This window comes from Mchenga conophoros, linkage group LG11 (assembly GCF_057382185.1).
Source record: "Mchenga conophoros isolate Kocher_MC1m ecotype Shallow Benthic linkage group LG11, M_conophoros_male_GT1.1, whole genome shotgun sequence".
NCBI classification, from domain to species: Eukaryota; Metazoa; Chordata; class Actinopteri; order Cichliformes; family Cichlidae; genus Mchenga; species Mchenga conophoros.
The window spans coordinates 10,644,720-10,668,343 of NC_140536.1; the positions used below are offsets into that span (position 1 = coordinate 10,644,720).

The window sequence follows — 23,624 nt, forward strand, 5'->3', positions numbered from 1 at the left end:
AGAATAATGGGAGTAGCAGAGATATTTTGTAAGCCTCCCAAGTGGCCAATTCAAACAAATGTAGGCCCGTGTAAGAACAGATGAAAATGTTGGCAAAATGCTCATCAGCTCAACAAGAAAAGCTGTTAATCAGTAGGGAGTAAAGCGGTCCACTTAGCAAGGAATCAGCAAGCTCTTATGTAGCATCTTTACACAACTCCACACGTGCGCTGCCCAAGCACGGCAGGAAGACTTTCCACAGAGTATCATCTGAGCCGTGGGTCTGGCAGACATAAACCAGCCATTTTGTTTATCCCTTAAAGAACGACTATTACATTTACTGGAACGCTTGAGACACTGGGACAAAATTAAATACACTCACTTTTTCTGTATTTTCATAGTAATTTCTACCCATGATTCCTTTTGTCAACAAGAGGCGTGAATATATTTATATCTGAGTGTAGCTGGTGGCTGCCTCAACAGATCCCTCGGGAAGAAAAAGGCATGTTTCTCTTATAGTATAGCTTTAAAAATTTCTACTTTGAAGACACATCGTGCTTCACTATATACGTGCACACTCAAAAAACGACTCACGGGCTATATATATATATATATATATATATATATATATAAATAAACCAGCTAACCACAGACTGCACATGCATGCACAAATCCTCCACTCAAAGGATACAGGGGGGGAAATGTGACTCATCGGACATGAGAAATTTTAATTGGCTGCCAACAGCTGGATGTGTGTCTGCAGCCTATCTCACTGCCTGCACATTCGCCGCTTCTCACGTCCAGTTAATAAGCAGCACAAAAGGGCTGGCTTTACGGAGACGCGAGGCTGCCGGAAAAGCTGGACACCAGGTGTACAATCTTTTGAATTAACAATGTCTTGGCTACTTCCTCTCTAAACTGAAGAACACAACTTGTCCTGAAAATTTATTTATCAGAAGAGAACACCCGTTTCAAAAGGCTCCAACGAATCTTAACTGTTTATTTACTGAACTGAAAACGGTTCCATCTCACAGTGCCTCGGTCAATGAAATGATAAAAATGTATTTTAAGACATCCCTTGTGTAGTAGAGTTTATCTTTTAGAGTCATGTTTTGTTAGTGTGATTTACCCGTGGGGGTTTCTCAAATGTGTTGAGAAATGTGAATCTCGTAAGAAATAACAACTAAAAGCCTAGTTGCATATCATATACAGAACACACTGTTCTCCATGCTTTACTATTTAACGTATATCGTATATATTACTTTTTCAACTTACAACTCTACATAATTAGGGAGAGAAACCTCTAATGGGTAGCATATATGATAGCTACTCAGCCCAAATGATGTCCTTTATGGAGTGCAAATTATTGTGGGGGTATCTCTTTTTGTATTACTTTTGTGTAACTCACCTTTTCCAAAAAAGCTACGCAGACAATAGAGTTCTTATAGGAGTGCTGTCTAGTGTGTGGCTCAATCAGTTTTTTTATGCTTTTACTGAGAGGGTGCAGGGGAGGTCAGTCAAAGGCTTCCCACCTGGGTCACTGATGGCCAGCCAAGCTAAGTCAGGAGGAGACCGTTTCAAGTTACCTACCAAACCTACCAAGACAAGGCTGTCCACCTAAACTCACAGGCCGAACAAGGAGAGCGCTGATCAGAAATGCAGCCAAGAGGCCCATGGTGACATGGCTGCAGAGATCTACAGCTCAGGTGGGGGAATCTGTCCATAGGACAACTATTAGTCGTGCACTGCACAAAGTTGGCCTTTATGGAAGAGTGGCAAGAAGAAAGCCATTGTTAACAGAAAACCATAAGAAGTCCCGTTTGCAGTTTGCCACAAGCCATGTGGGGGACACAGCAAACATGTGGAAGAAGCTGCTCTGGTCAGATGAGACCAAAATGGAACTTTTTGGCCAAAATGCAAAACGCTATGTGTGGCGGAAAAACTAACACTGCTCATCACTCTGAACACACCATCCCCACTGTCAAATATGGTGGTGGCAGCATCATGCTCTGGGGGTGCTTCTCTTCAGCAGGGACAAGGAAGCTGGTCAGAGTTGATGGGAAGATGGATGGAGCCAAATACAGGGCAATCTTGGAAGAAAACCTCTTGGAGTCTGCAAAAGACGTGAGACTGGGGCGGAGGTTCACCTTCCAGCAGGACAACGACCCTAAACATAAAGCCAGGTCAACAATGGGATGGTTTAAACAAAACATATCCATGTGTTAGAATGGCCCAGTCAAAGTCCAGATCTAAATCCACTCGAGAATCTGTGGCAAGATCTGAAAACTGCTGTTCACAAATGCTGTCCATCTAATCTGACTGAGCTGGAGCTGTTTTGCAAAGAAGAATGAGCAAAGATTTCAGTCTGTAGATGTGCAAAGCTAGAAGACACATACCCTAAAAGACTGGCAGCTGTAATTGCAGCAAAAGGTGGTTCTACAAAGTATTGACTCAGGGGGCTGAATAATTACGCACATCCCACTTTTCAGTTATTTATTTGTAAAAAATGTTTGGAATCATGTATAATTTTCATTCCACTTCTCACGTGTACACAACTTTGTATTTGTCTTTCACGTGGAATTACAATAAAATTGATTCATGTTTGTGGCTGTAATGTGACAAAATGTGGAAAAGTTCAAGGGGGCCGAATACTTTTGCAAGCCACTGTATGTATAAAACCAAGCACCTATCCATGGAGTTTGCCTTTAAAAATAATAATGAAAGAATAGGATATTCTAAAATTGTCATTGAATTTGAGCATAGTGCTGTAACAGCAACAGCATAATGCGGTCAGTTGGTCAAATTTCTTTCCTCCAAGATATTTCACGATTGACTGCAAGTTATATTACTGCAAAGTGGAAGCATTTAGGAACCACAGCAGGGTTGTAGAGTGCACAAATGTCTTCGATGCTCTACCGACTCAATAACTACACAGTTTCAAACCTCCTCAGTATTAACATCAGCACAGAAACTGTGCACCAGCAGCTTCATAGGACATGTTTCCATGGCTAAGTAGCTACTGTAGGTGTCATATATAGGCCCACTACTTTTGTCCATATAGTGCATTTCTGGGATTTAAACTCACATAGACAAAACAGGTTTTTAACCAATGTGACTTTCTTTAAAAAAAATTTGGAGTCAACAACAAATGGACTGATCAAAGATTCAGCATCAAAGAGCCATTTATAGATATTATACTTAAACTAGTTCTGCATGGGTGGGTTGCAGTGTGACGAAACTTAGATGGTTGTGTGGATTGCAGCTCTGCGGATTCTCAGGCATTTAAACTCCTGCCAGCCCAGAGCAGCTGCACAGCGCCCAGTTTTTAGGGCACCACTTGTGAGGGGTTACTGAGGACACTCAGGGAACTGTACTACTGCCTGCTGTCACTGCCACAACAGTGAAAGCTTTCAACTGTGGGGTGTGTTTCTTTTTGTGCATTTTATAACATAAATAAGCAACAAAGTGTATGAAACTTTGAAGATTTCTATCTATAGTGTCACTCTGCTTTGTAGTATTGTCTCAAGACTGCTGAAGTTAGTTGATTTTTCATAAAACATAGTTTTAAGAAAGCTGAAAATTTCATTATTCTGTATATGTTGCTAATTATTTTCCACATAAGCTCTTTTACACATTTGCTTGGTGAGTAAAAAAAGTCACTGGTTTGCATCCAAATTCCCTCTGAGGTTGGTATCAGGAAATCTGCCAAATCAAACATGCAGAACTACCAGCTGTGGTGACCCCTTGTGGTAAAGCAGATGCTGAAAGTAACTTTAGCTTAATTTTAATGCTAAAGATACTTTGCCTTTAAAAGTTGATTGAAAGCTAAAGGCTTTAAAATAAAGCTAAGTAATCTTTTGTAATATCAAAAGATCATTTGTTCCGTTAGCGCACTAATGAGTCGGCTAATTGTTTCAGCTCTAGCCAGTCCAATGAAATGTAAAGCATTTTAAATATATGCACAAAAGGCAGACAAACACAGCTTTAATTTAAATGCTAAAATCTATCTGTTAACACGTCTCCCATTCCAAATGAAAATAATGGCAGACATGTCTACCTCTGGATAACCAAAGGTCATCTCAGCATTGTGCCTTTGGCTCCTTTTATGCTTGAAATGAACAAGCCGTAGCATTTGGATGTCTCCGCAGCGTTGCATCTGCCACCTTTTATTTGTGATGGCAGGTGTTGCGTAAGCTACTTCCATTTGTTTTAGTTGTGAATAATGTACATCTGGCTATTTGCTTGCTTGTTTCTGATTAATTAAAAGATAAAATAAAAGCCGTTAATGCGTATTCCTGTGCATTAGTCTGGGTGATAATAATCGTGATTTGCACTGAAATTAATTCTGTGCCTTCGCTGAAATTTGATAATAGCCTGATTAAAAGGCTGTTTCACTGCTCATCCAGCAGAAGAGGCTTGAAAAAGAGACTTGTATCCCTAGAGTGATTAGTTTAATGCAACAGTGACTTTACTGCCAAATATGAAAGAAGGAACAGGCCCTGTGTGTGTGTGTGTGTGTGTGTGTGTGTGTGTGTGTGGGGAAATTGGTTTATGGGTTTGACAGATGTTTAAGGAATATTGGGTTGGAGGAAATGACAAGCAGAGATGTTGTTGACAAGCTCGAGGTGGCAGGCTTGGCATCAGGCCTGTTAAGCAGCACATAAACACACTATTCAATTTCATGGCAGTTGTTTTAATGGGGCACAAATTACAACAACAACAAAAAAGGAAAAAAAGAAAAATGAAAGAAAGATTGCATGGACTTGAGAAGCCCCCTTGAACAAACTGTAACTGACTGCGGCTCACTCCGAGTATTTCCGTGCCAACACAATGCTGCAGTCTCTGCCATCAGTTCAAATTGACTCCCTATTAAATTACTACCCTCCTACCACAGTTTCTTCCTGCCTTTTAAATGCTGGTTATAAGATATGCTTGGCAGCAGGCGCAGCCTGGTGCTTGCTGATGAAGGTGTATCTTTCAGCAGAGGAGCATGAAACTTGGATAATAAACATGCGAAATTAAACAGCTGGTGACAAACAAAGATGGTTTGTGATGTATTCAAGGACCATTGCAAAAGGCAGCAATCCGAGTGTCAAGAGGATGGATGATTATGAGTCGTGTCTCACTGCAAGGCTCCTTAAGGTTTGACTTGACAGACATGCCTTTTTGTCTCTTCATAACATCAGACCCTCCCCAGCTGGTCTCCTGGTGGTTTAGTCTACAGGCGCTTTGCCCTTGGTGAGCAGGAAAGAATCTTTCTAGGCCACAATTCTCCAAACTGTCTTGTGTCATGCTCCTTCCTGTATTTAAAAGTAAATAAGGATGGAATACCCACTGGAAAGAAAGCTCCCTTCTCAAAGCCCGCCCAAATTAAATATTTTATTTTAGTGAGTGCCATAGCCTGTGTAAGGCTGAGGCAACATAAACTAGCAGTCGCGTCTTTCCAGCGGTAGAAGGGATCCTGTTTATCAGGAACCAAAGAGAACCACACTGCCCAGATGAACGTTGCCCAACTTTGTACCACAATAAACAAAGATCCAGTAGGAAGACGGTTCCTCTGACCAGCAGTATTTATGGCAAATGACCATCTAAATGAATAACAGATGTCAAAGTATTCAGCTTGAAACTCAAACGATATGATTCTTCAAATCTGATTATTTCCTGTTATTCAACAACTTTAATCATTACAGCTTTCATTTAACTGGCATTCTTTGTGCAGGACTGTGGACTGTGTTTTACATCTATTGCTCCACTATTATATATAATGCATTTATTCACTTACTTACAAAAAACAAGTGGCACCAAAATAAATGTTTGTGGTACTTTTTTTCAGTTTGCTCTGTTTGTGCTGTGTGCATGCATCTCTGTTACCTTGCAAACGGTTTCGATATCCCAGGGTAGGATGGTCTGTAGATCAATGACCTCGCAGGATACTCCCAGTTTTTCTTGAGCCATGGACGCCACCTCCTTCAGCACATGAATCTAAACAGGAAATGAAAAAGACTTTTCAGTCTGCCTTAAATTTGGTAACACTAAGTCTTACACTTAAAATAATGTGACAATAAAAAGGCATATTTTTATATTATCTCCAGATGCTGAAAACACTGTTGGTTTCTGAATGGAAAAACAAAAGCTTGTTCCTTTCCCACCACAATTCGGAATGTTTAGGAACTTGTTTACCGCTCTTTTGACCCATCCCAACTAAAAGCCAGCGCTTGACTAATAGTTTGTAACTTAACATTCATATTCACATCTTTGTAAGTGCTACTATGCTGGTTTACAGGTAGTAAAAATGCAATTTCATAATAATGACAATAATTTAAGAATTGCCTTTTATTTTACTTTCAGCTAAACCAATATTGCACCCGATTCAGAACAGACTAACAAAAAGAAAGCTGAATGTGAAAAGTCACAAGAAAAAGAAAAATAGGCGTAGAAATCGTCCTGCCTCATCAATTCATCACTGTAGTGTCTGGGTTCACTGAGTCTGTGTTTACTGGCAGCCATTTTTCCCCCCGATTGCTTCCAAACAAGAATTGCTGTGATAAATCTGAATGATCGCAACTACAATAGTTGTCAGCAGATGTGCCAGTTTGAAAAAATAAAAACAAAAACACAACTTCAAACTTATAAACAAGCATAATACTCAATAATGCAATTCTAAAGACTAAAAAGTTACATTGTTTGCTTATTATCATTTAAATAAGCGAGACGGATGAATGAGGGTGGTAAAGGATGCTGTTTAGAGAAAGGAGAATCATGTTTTCCTCTACTTTACTAGATCCTCTTTCCTCCCTATCCACCCTTCAGTATTAATAGTTAGACAGTTTCCTTCAGCACTGTCCGACCCTCCCCCTGCCACGCTTGAAAGTACATGATGCCCTGGATAAGCCTGTTAAAGTGGCTGGGTATAATCGAAGTCAGGGATGACTCCTGTTGAGTTACAGGCATCTTTATATCAAGCTGAGGAACATAAAATCTCACATGTGAAAAGAAAAAGGCCACAATGGAAAGTGTGCAGCAGACATGTAGTGTTAATAGAGAATCATCGACAGCCTTGATGTCGTGGAGAAGTCTGGGCAGATATGGTCTCTCAGGCTGCCTGCTGAGAGACCTTGCTGGGACACAAAGGGGGGCTAGGGAGAGACTTAGAGTTAATCCACTGCTACCCTCCCCGGGTTTAAATGTCATTTAGTGAAAATGAAACTTGGACCCTCCTATATTCCTGTGGCCATGGAAAATGAGTCAAAGATAGACTATAACATTGAAACTGCTCGGGTAACCTGCTGAGAGTGTGTCAATGATGAGTGTGATTGCCTACCTGCGTTCCCCAGGCAACCAGAGTGACATCACTTCCTTCCTGTAGGACCTCAGCCTGTGAGAGTGGGATGGTGTAAGGGTCCTCGGGAACCTGCTCCACTGAGAAAAAACAAAACATACACATTCAAAACCTCTACAAAATGTAAAATGAGCAACAACAACAAAAAAAACATTAATTCATCATTTCACTATGAAGTCTGAGATTTTTAGCTAAAATACTCCAACTCGAACTAAGCGTGCCTCTAAATGACAGACCAGATGACAAACTGATCAAATAACAGACCTTCAAAAACAAAACAAAAAAAGATCCCTGCTCTTGAACATTTTATCTGGCTCACTTCAAATGCTTCTTTAGGCTTTTTCCAGAACCTCATCTCTCACCACAGCCAGTGTGCTTTTATCAGCACAATCTAATGCATGAGCTAATGAGATCCTCTGCCAGCTATGGGCTTGTAACTCTGATTAATCTTGACAACAACACATTGGGATGGGGTATCAATCAGAAAAGGGGCCACAAACGGAATATCAGCCCAAAAGAGGGAGCCTCGCAGCCAGGCCCTCTTTGAACTCAAGTCCAAGACAAAGTGCATGTAAGTATATGGTTTGAATAAAAGCTATTAAAGTCGTGGAAAACATTAGCACAGTCATGGAATTTATTATAACGCAAAAACTTATCATAAACTCAGAACTGCCATCACTTTCAAACAAGCGGCTTATTAGCAGTATTTATACTGCACAGATGCAAACATTGAACCTCTAAATGTAGCATTTACTGTCTTTGAATCTCATTCACCATCTTGGTTTTGGCTCCAAAGTTTGCACAGCGTACAGGATCTTAAAGTGTGAGTGGATCTTGGAGAACGTGAACTACTAAAAAGCGTTCCTCAAAGGCAACACAAAAAGTTAAAATTGCAATTAGGCGGAGTAATTGTGCTCTAAGGAGATGCTGAGTTTGAGACCTTTCTGGAAACCTTGAACGGCTTCCATGATCCTTTAGAGCCTACGAGTTGTTAAAGGAAAGAAAGGCTGCCCATCCCAACGACTTTGATGAATTATGTGCGACTCTCCTGTTTAGGCTTCCAGACGAGACAGAAAATTGGCCAATTGAGTGGAAAAATAGCCTTTTTCAGAAAGTTAAACCTGAATTATGAAAACTGGGTTACGGTTTAACAAGTGGAATCTTAGGTCCTTGCAAACCAGTATAACCTCAATGGGGCAAATGAGTGGTTTTTGTCCTATTGGAAGCAAAAAATTAGAGGCCCCAGCAATCAAAAAACATGACTTCATAATCGAGCAGAGATCATTAGAGGCATGTTGCACGAGAAGCTGGTTTGCTCTGCTCCTGTAGGAAATGAAAATAACCCTGCACATGCTACAGCTAAAATACCCCTCAGTGTGAAGCCGACAATGGATTTGTCACAATGTAACATGAGGCGGTTTGATGTGTCAGTCACAACGGCGGCCTTACTAGGTCACTCCCAGTGCAACACCCCAGAGTTTTTCCTGCATGTTTAACCCTAACTCTGGGATGCAATAACCAGGCATCTCAATGTGAATGTAAAAAAAAAGGTCTGATTTGCTATGTGCAGCTTGATACACTGTCTACACTCCTGCACGATGAATTCCAAATACCCACATGCACTATGGCTTCATGTGTAATGGCCTAGGCATGTCTGAAAACAGCTGTAAATAATATTAAAGTAAAGGCCACTTTACTTTAAGATCACTTTGACAGCAGCAATGTCCTGCATTCAGGACAGAGAAGGGGTAGAAAACTATTAGCTAAAACTATGGTGCATGCAATGATGGTAGGGCTGGGCGATATGACCCAAAATTCATATCTCGATATTTTTTAGCTGGATGGCGATATAAGATATATATCTCGATATTTTTTTAAAGCCATAAAGTAAGAACAAAAAGAGAGTTCTTAGTCAAATCTGTGTCCCAGATGTCACACAGGCACTTCTATTAACATACAGCATAGACGTACATGAAAAAAAAAAATACTCAAAAATAAATTATGAGCATTTATTAAATAATAATGCTCCATAAATAAAAGAAAACTATGTTGTTTTTGTGCATAACAAAGAGCTCACAATTGTGCATACTGTTCCCAACTTCTACTGCGTGACTGACAGCCTGGAGTTTGAAATCTGCTTCGTAACCATGTCTCTTAACAGGTGCCATTTATGGTCCTTATACACACACAATACGGTAATATTACGTTGAAGCACAGTACGTATTACTACGCGAGGCTCCTCGGTACCCGTAATGCTCCGACAATCCATCAAGCGGTGCAGCTCCGTAGCTTGCCAAAGTCGTACTAAAACATTTTTTGACAGATTGCTGAGCGCCGTGTACCACATTAAATCGGTTCGCAGTCATCAATCACAACCAGAATTCATACAAAAGGCGCGCTGTCAACTTTTGAGAAAATGAAAGGATTTTAAGCCGTGCATGGCGTTAGCGTGGTTAGCTCGTTAGCACGTTGACGCCGTCCAGCCCCACGCACGGGGCGATGCACAGTAACTCGTTAACGGAGATTTGCCGTGTCCATCTTGTGGCTGCAGGTGAAGCGATGGGGGAGTTGTGTTCAGTTAAGGAGAGAGGCGAGGTCGAGTAACGTTGCGTAAAGACAAAAGTGGACGAAAGAGGGGCAAACTTGTGGCCCCACAACTATAATTATAACGTAACATAGACTATATCGATATAAAGGCTATTGCCACATCTTATATCGCGTATAAAAACATATGGATATTTTTTTAAAAAACTCGATATATCGCCCAGCCCTAAATGATGGTACAGCTGATTTTTAAGTGCCTCTTACATGCAGATGATAAAGGATTCAGGAAGTTTATTCATGCAGGCCCATATGACAGAGAATATGCATGTTCGTTTTGTTTTCATATTATAATTTATATTTAATTGTGTTGTGGTTTCCAGTGTTTTGTGTTGTTTCACTTTAAATTTGTAAAAGGAAAAAGCTGAAAATTTAAATAGTTAAGTTGAAATGTGAATAGTTGATTTTTTGTATTATATGATTTATTTATTACATTTTATGTGGAGTGAATAAATAAAAGTATATTTACGATGGCCCCTACAGACAAAGCACATACAAACTTCAAATCACGTACGAACTCTGAAGCACGTACAAACTCCAAAACACGTAAAAACACGTACAAACTCCGAAGCACGTACAAACTCCAAAACACGTACAAAAGACAACAGAAGTGCTAGCCAGCAAGTACCAACGACCGGATTTGGTGTGTGGTAATAACAGGTAAATTTTTATTTTTTATTTTTAATTATTTGACTAGATACGAATGCTTGTGTATAAATACACAAACAATACACATATGCTTTCATGCTTTCAATTGTGTAATTTAAGTGATCTAGGTAGCTCTATTTTGGAAGTTCAGTTCATGCTAGAAATGTGTTTTGGAGTTTGTACGTGTTTTGTCTCTAGGGGCCACCGCATATATTTATTTATATATAAACATATATAAATAAAACCGCAAATTTTTTTTACATTGGTAATTCCTTTTGTGCATAATTTTATATTATTGTTAATAATAAATTAATTAAAGCAACAAAACAACCTGAAGAGCCGTTTCGGAGCCAAAACAGCCGGCTCTTTTTAGTGAGCCGAACCGAAAGAGCCGGTTCTCTAAAAAGAGCCGGAAATCCCATCACTACAGTCCAATAACCAATGATAGGCGATATTATTCGCACAGGCGCAGACTTTTTGATGGGCGGAGCAATGTGATTATGCTTGGACTGATTTGCGCATTTAGAATTTATACGTTTTGTTTGGAAGGAATATTTTACCTTCTTTTCTTGTTTGTTTCAGTATTAAAATTAGCTACTGTTTGGATTATTAATTTATTTATTTATTTGAGATGCGCCAAATCGCACAAAGACTTAACTTTATATCTGAAATTTTTTTAAATGTTGGCTGGAAGAGACATTTTGATTTTTAACTTACTTTTTGTTTAATTTTGTATTTGTTGTTTGGTCGAATGTATAAGACAGATAAACACTGGACAGGCCTTTAAACATGGGTATAATGGAAAAAAGAAGCCAGTTTCTCTTTGTTTTCTGCCCCACCCATTATGGTTTTTTTTATATTTAAACAAAATGGGGTGGGGTTTTTTTTTTGGGGGGGGGGGGGGGGGGGGGAGAGCTACTGTCTTTGTTTCTGTTATGAGTTTGAGTAAATGAATGGCTTCATTTGGGCACAGTCTGAGGAGGGTCCATTTGCTCGCAGTTGGAAGAGGGTGCCCTTAACACAACGCTTCTCTTAGCTTCAACCAACATTATTAGCAAAATTACTCATGGGCACATAAATAAATAAATCGCTCTTGTAAAAATGATCTGCGGAAGGCTCGGCAATATCTCTCTTTTTCCATACACTATCTCACCGATCTACTATTTCGTCAATCCCACAAGAGGCAGACAGCATCAACAGTGAAATAATGCAAACAAAAACACCTGCCTTCTTCCTGGCTACAGTTATTGATGATAACTGATTTTATTAACTACATAAATCTGAAACATGACACATGTATTACACTCTTATATCCCTTATCAGTCATTTGTCAGTAAGTAGCTATAGCTCTGAGGTATTAAAGCCATCAATAATGATGAAAGTAAGCTTGAATCTGCTTTTATACATTTTGTTTTGTGCATTTCGTATAAAATCAAGGATAAACATAAATTAAGAAACAGAGTTTACTAGGGCAAAAGATTTCAAGTCCACCACAACTCTGTATTTTACTTTAAGGGCATAATCATGTTGTAAGTTCTTATCATTTGTTCTCCTTAGATTAACTGATTATTTTAAATTGTCTGTATGTTTGAATAAACGTGTTAGTTGTTATCTTTCAGTCTGTGTTAACTCTGTGATGGACTAGCGACCTGTCCAGGGTGTATCCTGCTTTATTCTCTGTAATAGCTGGGACGAGCTTCAGCTCCCCATGACCCTGAACTGGATAAGCAGTTACAAATAGACAGACTGATAATCTATCTCATGGTCATAATAGGCCACTGACTTTGTAATAAAAAACTGCACTGCTTTAAAGAAAATGTATGTATACTTTTAAACACAACCTAAACTAGTAACAGTAAATTAATTTATGAAAAATTGACATGCCACCACAGCTGACGCTCAGACAACAATCAGCTCTATCACAAGTGGACAAGGCCAATAAAACTGCCCATACAAGCACATTGTTGAAATAAATCACATGTTATTGAAGATGTAGTAACTAATTCACCCCCTTTTTTTCCTTGAAGAGAAAGAGTGCAGTTTCAACAGTATGTTTCAGTTTTTCCACATTCACTCGGTTTACGCTCATTACAAAGAAACACTGCTGTCGTAACTCAACGACATGACTCCTTACTTCAGTGTGGTATGGCAGCTGTGGGTGATGTCTTTGTCATTAAGAAGGCTGTGAGACTAACAATAATTCTGGTCTGTACGTCGAATGAAACAAACCCTTTAGACAACCAGTGAGCCATTCAATTTCTCCCACCGCCACACTTAACAAAGCCATCAAGCCCCAACTGGACTCTTCGGCAGGCTGGTTCTGCACTAGTTGGTATCGGTGGTTCTACACCACTTTTCTTAAAGTCTGTCGGTACAAGTCAAGTCTTTAAAAATTCATCTGTCTTAATTCTTGGAAATCAAATGACCAACATGTGGACGAGGCAGTGCTGTTTTACAGCAGCTTTCAACAACTGTTAACAGTTTATTATGGTATTGCTGGTAATGCTGGACACTGTTTACCCCGGCAGTGTTCCCAAGGCCACGCTGGCCTTGGGGCTTTTTCATGCTACCCCTAAACACTGCACCCAAGGAGCGGAGGGGGGAGCGAGTTCAGCTCGCCACTGTCAACACTTCACAGACCATTTAGACGGCCTGCTTCACACTTGTGGCCCAGCTGATCTCAGTCACATTGTTTGTAGTCAGGCACATTGTTTGTTTGTCTAGCTTCGCACCTCTAAAGAGGGAGAACATTTGCTTTTCATAAAGAATCCAAGCAGAAGGTTGAGGGGGAAAAAAAAAAAAAAGCTGAGAGGACAACTGAACAAACATCAACAAAGCTTCAGTCGTGTGTTGATTTTACAGTAACATTTACACACAAACCAGCTTACCTGCTGCTCTGTACAGAATCTTCGGCTCAAAGAAAATGCATGGGTTCTTGTCAGCAATGCAGGAGAGGAGCAGCCCTTTGGCCTGAATTGGACTACGAGGTATTACAACCTGAGAAATAAATGACATCTGTTAGGCCAAAGAATATAATGAACTGACCTTAATGTTCCCTATTAAACAGAATGGAATATTTAAACGTTTAAATCGGTTTCACATTTCGACTGTAGAGAATATCATCATATAGTCCAACATGCTTTAAACTGATACCCAACTATACAAACTTAAACGCATACAAAAAGTGGTTTCAAATGAATTGCGGTGTTTTGCCCATTCTCTAATCGAGAATTGTAAGGTTCCAGATGTTTTATACTAAAAGATCCAATTGTCTCACTTTTATTTCAGGCGTGCTGCTTTAGCCTGCCTACTGACGCCCTGTATCGACAAGCCACTTTGCAACTCACCTACTCCTCTTTTTCATTCTGGATCTGATTTAATCAGTATCACATCTGCTGATATTGACATCTGCTTTGTTTTGTTTTGGGTCTTGCTGTTCTTGCTGCCTCTGGCTCACAGGCAAGTATGCTCAACCCACTGTATGCATTCTACACGTGTGCTTGAAAGTGTAGTTGCATCCCACAACCGAGCCATGCCGCCCAATGCATGCTACTGCACACTACAGTGGTTCTGCTGTACTTAAGGCAAAATCCAGGTTTAACTGCAGCACTGTGTATTTACCAGAGCTAAATCATTTCTGTGTATTGAGACCGACCCTCAGAGGGAGGGAACCGGGCTGATTATGCACAAGGATTTATCAGTTTGTGACCTTATACTGGAAGACCCATTTATTACTCACAGGGGATGAACTGCAGCTGTAAACTTTACAGACCTCAGATGGAAGTATATGAGAAAACTCCTGGATTAAAAGTAGTTGCACTGACAGTATCACAGGACTGATGAATAATTTCATTCCTCAGGCCCTTTTCACACACACATACAGATGCTTTGTTCTCTACAAGAACACACAAGAATTTCAAGTAAACTTGTTTCCCTTTGTCATTATGGCGTGTTATAGTTTGAGGTGAAAAATGAATTTAATCCATTTTGGAATAAGGCTTTAACATGACAAAACGTGGAACAAATGCAGCATTGTGAATACTTTCCGGATCCACTGTAAGACATCCCCTTTATTCTACTCCTCCACTGTTGTAGTGATCTGTTTCTATAGTTTTTGCTTTCTTTAAATGCCCATAGCTGCCAGTCATATAATTCTGAATGGCAGAGATGCTAGCCTCAGTGATGAGCCTTGCCTCTTATGCTGCTTACTTTCATTTAGCTGACTGAAGAAGAAAGAAACCCAAAAAAGTGATGTGTGCAAATGTTTTCAAGTGGAGTTAGGAGGTGGCAGAGCTGAGATGAACTAGAGGTTCTACTGAAAACTGCATCACTACCTGCATCAGATATGCCAAATTCAAACAGTTCAAAAATGGCAGCAGAAACTCAAAAACATTAGTAGAGAGGGTAAAGAAGAGGTGCAATTCAAAGCAAAAATGTGGGTGCTCTGTTCTGAGCACCATTTCTTTGGAACACCGTAACTCTTCGACTGCACTTGAGGCAGGATCACAACCTTATTGTTGGTTTTCCTCAGGCCAGTTCATGTCCCCCTCCATCTCAGCACTTCTAGTGTAAGTAATCTAAACTGGACAGTTTAACTTATACTGTTTTGACTGTTGTGAAAAATTTGGAAATAATTTTTAATTGCATCACCACTGATGATGGTGCAGGAAAAGTTATAAAAATAATGAAATAACTAAAAATACAAAGAGTAATGATCAGCCTATTTACAACTTCTATATGGTTTTGCTAGTAGACTTTCAAATTCTGCTTTCAGGTGAGAGATGAAATTCAGATTAAACGCCCACAAATGTCTAAAGGAAATGCATATACAGTGAAGCAGTGGACTGACCTTGAGGCCCGGGCAGTGAGCAAAGAAGGCTTCGGGACTTTGAGAGTGGTAAAGGGATCCATGGCCGACGCACCCCCACGGAGCCCGAATAGTGAGGTTGCCGCAGTCGAACATGTTCCCTGAACGGTAGCGGTACTTGGCTGCTTCGTTGACTATCTGGAAAGTGATAATAATAATTTAGATTAATGCACCAGCAAATTAGTCCAGAACATAGTCATGTAAACATAAGGGAAACTACTTTGCAAAAACATCCCAACAAAAACAGAGCACTTTCTTTGGTTTCTGTGAATAAAGACCTGGCTTCATGTGTGGAGGCATTCTCTCTGCTATTCCCCTTAAAGATATTAAAACGTCACTTAATTTTTAACGAGCGCCATCACCTCAAGTGTCTTTGGTTTCTTTTACATCTACAGTTTCAGACACTGGGCTTCCACCAAAAAGGTGTCCCAAATTTTCCCTCCCCGAAGCTCAGGTGGACTGTTAATTCGCCTTTTACTACTCTCTAAGGTCAGTTTGGACTCCATCGTGTTAAGTGAGAGCGCAGAAGGCGAGAGGGATCCCAGTCAAGGCCCGACACCAGATTTAATCTACTGTTTGTCTGCGTCACAATAGGAGGGTCTTAAAAACTGGCTCCACAATCGCATATTTTGTTTCATGTCGCCTTGACATAGCAGCGAGACTCGCATTTATCTTGTGGAGGGCAAGAATACACAGGATGACACTGGTGTCAACATATATGCATGGTTAAACAGCAGCACTGCCCAACGTGCTGCTAAGTGTGTTAACGTCACATTAATCTTCTGTAGCAAAGCTTTGAAGCAGGGGGTTGTTTAAAGGGCTTCTTTTGTTCTGCTGATGTTTCTGTACAAGGCTGTAGAAATATTAAATAACAGACATTCAAGGTCTGCTGCAAGAAATATGCAGAACAAAGGAGATAGAAGCTAAATATGAAAAGCAACGAGTAAAAGGTTCATTTTTCCCCCATTCTGTCTGTCTTTGCTTGAAGCTTCTAAAGATATTGAGTGAGAGACGTATGCGAGGATGCTGACTGTCAATCACAACAACAGTTACTTCGAGGTGTTTTATATTGTAAAGTAAAACAAGGAAAGTAAAGTAAGTAAGGTACTCTATTTGATTTATATGAATTCTTTAAGTTAAGATGAGGCCTCGTTATCCAAGACCTTACATGTGATGAGAAGGACTTTAAATTATGTTCTGGATTCAGAGCTAATGAAGGGAAGTTAATATGGGAGAAATATGGGTGCCACTAGGAACACTGAGAATACCACTAGGAATACAAATGCAAATGCACACGCAAACATGATCACATCCAAGACTTTTAGGCATCAATTTGAAGATTCAGCAACACTTTGTCTGTGACAACAGCAGAGCTGAGACCTGCAAAAGGTAAACACAGCATGTACCCGTACCACAAGAAGGTATATCAACTGCTTATCTGTAAACAGCCTTCTAATTTCAAATTTTAGCTGCCAAGATAGATAAAAATTTAAACCTCACATCAAATTCAGCACATGGATATTTACCCATTAACAGGTTTTCTAACCTGAACAAGTTACAGGCTTGATTCAGAGACCTCCTGTAACCCAGGTTTCTCTTGTGTTACAAGGATTTAAAAAAAAAAAAAAAAAAAGAAAAAAAAGCTTCTTCAGGATCTATTGTACATCCAAACTACTATACAGAACATCTGAACACCAGAAAACAGATCAAGCAAGCAGGTACTTGTTTCTGTTACTCTACATCACGGGTGTCAAACATAAGGCACGGGGGCCAGAATCGGTCTGGTAAAGACTCCAATCCGGCCCACTGGATGGCTTGGGAAATTGTGAAGAAGTGCATAGTTTTTCAACTTTTTGATATTGAAGTTTCACAGCTTTTCCGACAGATAAAGAGCTCCTCACTGCCATTCATACTAAATACTAATTAAGTTATAAATTAACAATTAAGATTCTTTATTTGTCCTTGTAGAAAGATTTAATGACATTTGTTGGTGGATTAATGTAGTTAAAAAAAAAAAAAAACAGTAATAAAAACAACTACAAAAAAGTCATTAAAAAAAAACACCTATATGCAAACAACAGGAATACATATACAAACATTGTCTTGACTGTTATGGCAGTAAATAAAATACAGAAAACTTATTTTGGTTACTTACAGAATTGCAAACAATCCAATACTGTACATGGAAATGACAGAAAAGTTCTTATTTTCCACCATCTACTCTAAAAAAGGTCTAATTTCTATATAATCTATATATTTATTTATTTACAGTGGGTCCATTTTTCATGATTTAGCAAAAACTTTTTTAATTTAAATGTAAACTCTTTTTTTCACACTACAGACTGCATGCAGGCCACAATGTAAAATGAATGTGAGATTTCTGCTCAGCATCACAGACATCACTTACACTTTTTAAAAATTCATGCTAAGCCAAAAACAACTCAGGCTTCAGACTGTAACCATTGGAATGGGTTTAAAATTATTTTGGTAGCAGTCTGAAAATTTCATGTGCTTTTTTCCCCCAGTACGTATGAAATCACGAGAGCTTAAAAAATACTGAAAAAAAAAAAAAAAAAAATACAGCAGATTTTTAAAAAACAGACAGTTCCTTCATGGACATGTTGATATTTCTGGACCTGTACGAATACTCACATTACTTTGTCACAGAGCAAGGCAGCGCCATACCTGGTCAAAAGCAGGAAAGATGTAGTCAGCAAACTGGATCTCAGCGATGGCTGTGGCACCAGCGACAGCTACACCAATGCCAAATCCCACAATCCCCTGCTCACAAAGAGGAGTGTTGAAGACTCGGTCCTTACCTGGTGACAAGAAAAAATTAGGAAGGTAACACACACACACACACACACACACACAGAAAAAAAATAAGTTCTCACTGAGCTTTTAAGGTTTCAGGTTTGCTGGATAATGCATTGATTCAGAGAAATTTCTGAGACTTTTCACACCTGACTGAGGAGATCCCAGAGAAACCCACCGTTACAATGCCATGTGGTCCTAAAATAAATGAACTGAGAAGCTGATGACTTCTCCTGAGCTGTAACTAACCAAACCTGCAACAAACACACAACCCCCATGGAGTAAAAACAGGAAAGAAAAAAAAAATACTATTTTGCAATCTCCACCCTATAATCTGAGAAAGAACCGCAAGAGTGTTGCACTAAATTTGGGCTGAGAATGTTATTTTTTGCTCTCATCTTTGTGTATTTGCCAGCCCAGTGCTTTTTCTGTTTCTCTGGGAAGTGTGCTTCTCAGCAGCGAAACTCTGCCCTTATGTGCCCTCTGGACTCACAAAGTTCAATTAGCAACCGCGGCACCACAACCAAACCCCCACCCCCACCCCTCGGAGGAACACACAATTAAGTGATCAAAATTTAGTGCCTCGCTGCTCAGACTGAGGCCGACCTCAAAAATGAGAAAAAAAAAAAGCAGCCTCATGTGAAAGTGACAGTAAATAACGTGTGTGAGCTTCTGTGTCATCAAAGCAATCAGTAGTAAGTAATAACACAAAAAAGCCTCCACACACACACACACAAACACACATCAAGTGATGCCAAAATAACTCTGTGTTGCTGTTTGTGCTTCGTGAGTCTAGAATGCAATTTTAAATAGACGACATGGAACTTTTATAGTCAGCTGTCTGACACCCACACTGCATTCAGTGCAACGGGCTAAACGGGAGTGAGAGGAGAGCTAGTGCGCTGTAGCTCTCACAGCAATCAAGCACAGGCAGCCAGAGGTGGAAGGAGTGATCACTGAGGTGAATGCATCGGTCTCGTAAAAAGCCATTCATATGGAGTCCGCCCTGCATTACCCCTCTGTTGTGTGTAATGGCAGCGGGGCAGAGGTGTGTGCCATCCTTTTCAGTACAGAGAGGAATAAAAACAGCTTTGCTCTCGTCACTGTACACAAGGATGAGATGGAAAATAATGATCCCCTTCCAAAAGGTCAACACTTGTGACGTCAATGAAAACAAAAAGGCAGCGCTGTAGGGTGCGTTTGAGACTTCTCGCCATTTCCAGGCTGCATACAAATATCCACCGAAAATGTAAACAAGAAAGGAAATCTATTGACATCCAATTAGCCAATCAGCCTTGTGAGAAACGAGGAAAACAATTAAATTCTGTTGCTGCACACACACAGTCAGTCTCCACGCTTGTGTTATGGAGTGGCAGAGTTTAATGGAAGACAGTGTGAGTTGCTATTTGGGTGCTGTTGCCATGTCATTAGACATTTGTGTACCCAAACAGATTTACTACTATGGTGGTCAATGATACAACCAAACCAAAGTGGTCATCTTCTTTTAAATAATACGTCATAACTGAATGACACTGTGGAGACAAAAAAAAAAAACAACAACTTTTTTTCCTCCTTTTTAAATGCCAAACTACATTTTTCTCCACAGGTTGAAACTGAAAAAAAAAATTAAACTTTACCATGCAGGACAGCCAAATGCAGAGCATTTCCACCAAGCTGTTTTTTATTAATGTGCCTTTTATTCTAGAACACAAGTAAATAATTTTAATACTTGTCATCAAAACCAGAAACAAATGCAAACATGCTAAGTCACGAAGCATGTGGCCTAACTGTCCACTGAAACTCGAACTGCTCCAGTGGAGTCGCAAAACGTAATGGCAGGGGGGAGGGAAAAAAAAAAAAAAAAAAGAGTCAAAGGGGGCCTGCGAGGTGATTCTAACCTTCCTAAAATCAGTGCTTTAAACAAAACAGAAACGCCAAGTTTCCCACATTGCTTCAATTTATTCGCTTGAGGTTTGATTGGCACTCTTTTAATTAAGTCATGTCTTGTTCTGCGGTGGCCCACGAACAGCATCTGTGTGGAGAATTAGCTCCACCAACTGTTTCTCTGTGTGGCCAACTCTTAATAGTCATTCAACTCAAATTCAGGGAAGACATATTAATTAGTGTTGGCCTTTGAAGATTTTCTTGATATTTAATTAAAATATGTACTGCTTTTGGTTGGAAACTTGACCACAGCCTGAAAAGCACAAGAATAAAAAACAAAACAAAACAAAAAACAAGCTCAGCAGCTTCTTCAGTTTAAGACCAGGCAGACATTGCCTCATTTTAACCACGAATTAGTCACAGAACTTAGACTCTGCAGGCTCAAATTCGATTTGTCATTCAACACAGTCTGCAGGGGGCTCCCTATCTCAGTTTTCCCACAATTCAGCATTAATTAACCCTAATGAGCTGTAATAACATCAATGGGATGCATCAAGGTTATACTCACCGTCCCTAAGAGTGGTTCCGCCGGAGGTCTCTTCTTTTTCAAGGAAGAGACCTCCGGCAGAACCAGAGGAACCTGGCTGTCTCTTTAATACAGTACTTTGAGACAGTTACTGATGTAAATTCTTGTGAATCAGATTGATCTCAATGAACGGACCTGTTCTGACCCTCGTTTTAGACAGCAATGTGCCACAAGGCATCTATGAATTATGGGTATTATAGCAGACTTATTAAGCTATTGCTCATTTTCCGTCACATACTGTATATTATGTTGCAGTGGTGTTTGTAAATATGGCCAAAATTTCAAATCAAGAGGTCAGCATCTGTGCAAGCAACCCTTGACTGCTGGAAGCTTAGGCTTAGCTCTGCTGTAAATGCTCTATTTTAGTATTTTTGTTTCCTACTCTTGGCTTTCTATGACATCAATAAGGTCCCTATCAGGTCCCTAATACGCTGAGCTGATATAAAAGCCACAGCTCATAGTCTGTCCAATATAAAGGTGAGCCGATCCTATTCAAAGTGAGGAGTCAGGTCATGACAAAAGTCCAGTGTGAGTACACTGTTACCAGAGAGGTTGCAGGATTAAAGCTGAACAGACAACAAGTGTGGAAACAAAAACAGAAAAAACCCAGTCCTCACATTGCCTGGCAGTCTGTCACAGGTTATATGGACACTTGATTAGAAATGGAACAGAGGCATCATTAACATTATTATTGACACCCGATATTTTCTGACTATTACAAGTTAAAATGTTGACTGTCAGAGCTGTAGAGCAGCAGCTGCAGCATTACACTCTTTAAAGATTTGGATCTCAATGATCAGGCAAGATTAAAATTACAATTTTCAAAACTTTAACAATATACTGTTAATGAATTCAATAGTTGTGATAAAAACGATTTTTTAACTGCTTAAACAAATATAATAGTGGATGTCACAAAACAGTATTTATGTCTGTGGAGCTCTGCATTTCAGTGCCAAAAGTTTCAGTATATCTTGTCCACTGACTGCATTATACATTACACCTGTGCTTCTCCGGCTGTCACTGAGACTGCATACAGGCCAGATCCTCTTCACCAGGATCTGTCTGAACGACCTGCAGGATTCTGAGTGTGCTATTTAAGAATATCAGAAAACTTCAGAGAAAATAATGAGCCCCAAAAACAAAACTTATAACAGTGAGCTTCATACTATATCAGCTCATTGTAAGGCTTCCCCTACAACGACTGACACGTGTGCCAGTAGCTCATGCTGGTCCTCTGGGTGAAGGCTAGGCAGTACCTGGCCCTTCCCAGAGCAGTGGGTGGTGAGATTCTCAGCAGTGTTTTGCTGCCATCTAGTGGCAAAAAAAAAAAAATCACACCGACAACAGGTTACTAACATTTTTTTTCCTTTCAACTATTCAGGTGTCACTTTTGAGAGGGATTCTTAATGTCTACCGTGCATTTGAAGAACCTAAAGACAAGTCAGTCTTTGGTCACAGTGTAAGATTTAGCGGACTTTGCACTATTTCCAAGACTACAACGGGGCTCTTTTTGAGATTATTTTCCATGATGCTCGTAATTGTAATAGTCAAGGTGAAAAACCTTTAAACAATGGAAAAGAAACAGAGGGAAACAGAATGGTTACCCAATACTTCACAATGCTGACAGAGCACCCATTGTTCAGCTGCCTGAACTTCACCTTCCATGAGCCAAAACAAGCAAACGTCAATGAGGAAAAAGGCTGACTTAAGACAGCTCAAAATTATGTTCCTTACCACCAATATACCAACCAAGAACAACTTAAATTAGGAGGGAAAAATTTTTATGATTTTTTTGTGATGCCGTGCATTGGTACGCATCGCTGAAATCAGGTAAACCTCGTTTGTTTTAAGGTCAGCGTTAAAATAGAAAGCAGCATCTTACCATATTTGTCCCTCAGCCCCACTGTGCATCGGAACACTCCACCGAAGGCGACATCTTCCCCAAAGATGACTGCAGAGAAACAAGAGTACAATACAGTCAGCACCGTTAGTGCTCAAGTACGCAAGAGTGAAAAATACTGAAAACTCCTTAGATTAAGCCACTTTGAATGTTTTAGATTTCAATAACTTGGACAGCTTGATTCATACTTTCATGATTGTTAGGCAGCCTGGAGGTTTACAGAGTGTGTCTGCGTGCCTTTTACCTGCGGTAGGATCGCTGGCCAGAGTGTTGTCCAAGGCACTCGTAATGGACTGGAACAAGTTCATCTTCTGGGTAGGACCTTAAGGTGAAACACTTAATTTAAAAAAAAATGAAGAACTTCACACATAAAAAAATACGTATGTCTTAATGGTTTTACACAACTAGGCCTCAACTGAACAGGTACTGCAGGAAAAACACATCAACTGTGATTTGATTTCCTGTTTTCAATGGAGTACACACTGTGTTACAAATTAAAGAACACAAAAGAATAGCATGTTTTCAACAAGGGCAGGAAAGGAAAAAAAGCAAAGAAAAAATGATACAGCATGGTTTTACAATATTTGATTACAATATATTTTTGCAATTTATTGTATATTTTATATTACAACATTGCGATATTGTATTGACGCAGGCATGCCAAATATGGATATTTTAATAAATAAATTAAAGCACAACAAAAAAGAGGGCTCAACTCGCTTGAAAGAAGGCAACCTTTCTGCAATCATTCTCAGACAGGTTGTCGAAGGTTTGCAAATAACTGCTGTTTAATTTATAAACGCATACAGATTGCCACCATGTTGCCATCAATCTGGATGAATATTTATCAATGAGCACAACTCGATAGGACCTGAGCCAACTGGCTACCAGCTGGTTGTATTCTGGTTATATTCCTACAGAACAGGAAGGCTGATGAGCACAAATGGAGTAGTGAAATGTGACTTTCTGTCCATACAGACAACAACAGATATGTGATTTATGAGGA

The 23,624-nt window shown here is 39.7% G+C and overlaps 1 protein-coding gene across 1 annotated transcript in view; it reads right to left on the reverse strand.

The window, feature by feature from the left end:
• The window catches only part of bckdhb (branched chain keto acid dehydrogenase E1 subunit beta), a 75,688-nt gene that overhangs the window by 50,137 nt on the left and 1,927 nt on the right, over positions 1-23,624 (reverse strand). Inside the window, exons 2-8 of the mRNA XM_085290861.1 lie at positions 22,863-22,940; positions 22,601-22,669; positions 18,120-18,253; positions 15,417-15,572; positions 13,456-13,564; positions 7,301-7,398; positions 5,851-5,961 (exon numbers count right to left, since the gene is read on the reverse strand). Coding sequence (XP_085146987.1) covers positions 5,851-5,961; positions 7,301-7,398; positions 13,456-13,564; positions 15,417-15,572; positions 18,120-18,253; positions 22,601-22,669; positions 22,863-22,940 — 755 coding nt within the window. The remainder of the gene's footprint in view (positions 1-5,850; positions 5,962-7,300; positions 7,399-13,455; positions 13,565-15,416; positions 15,573-18,119; positions 18,254-22,600; positions 22,670-22,862; positions 22,941-23,624) is intronic.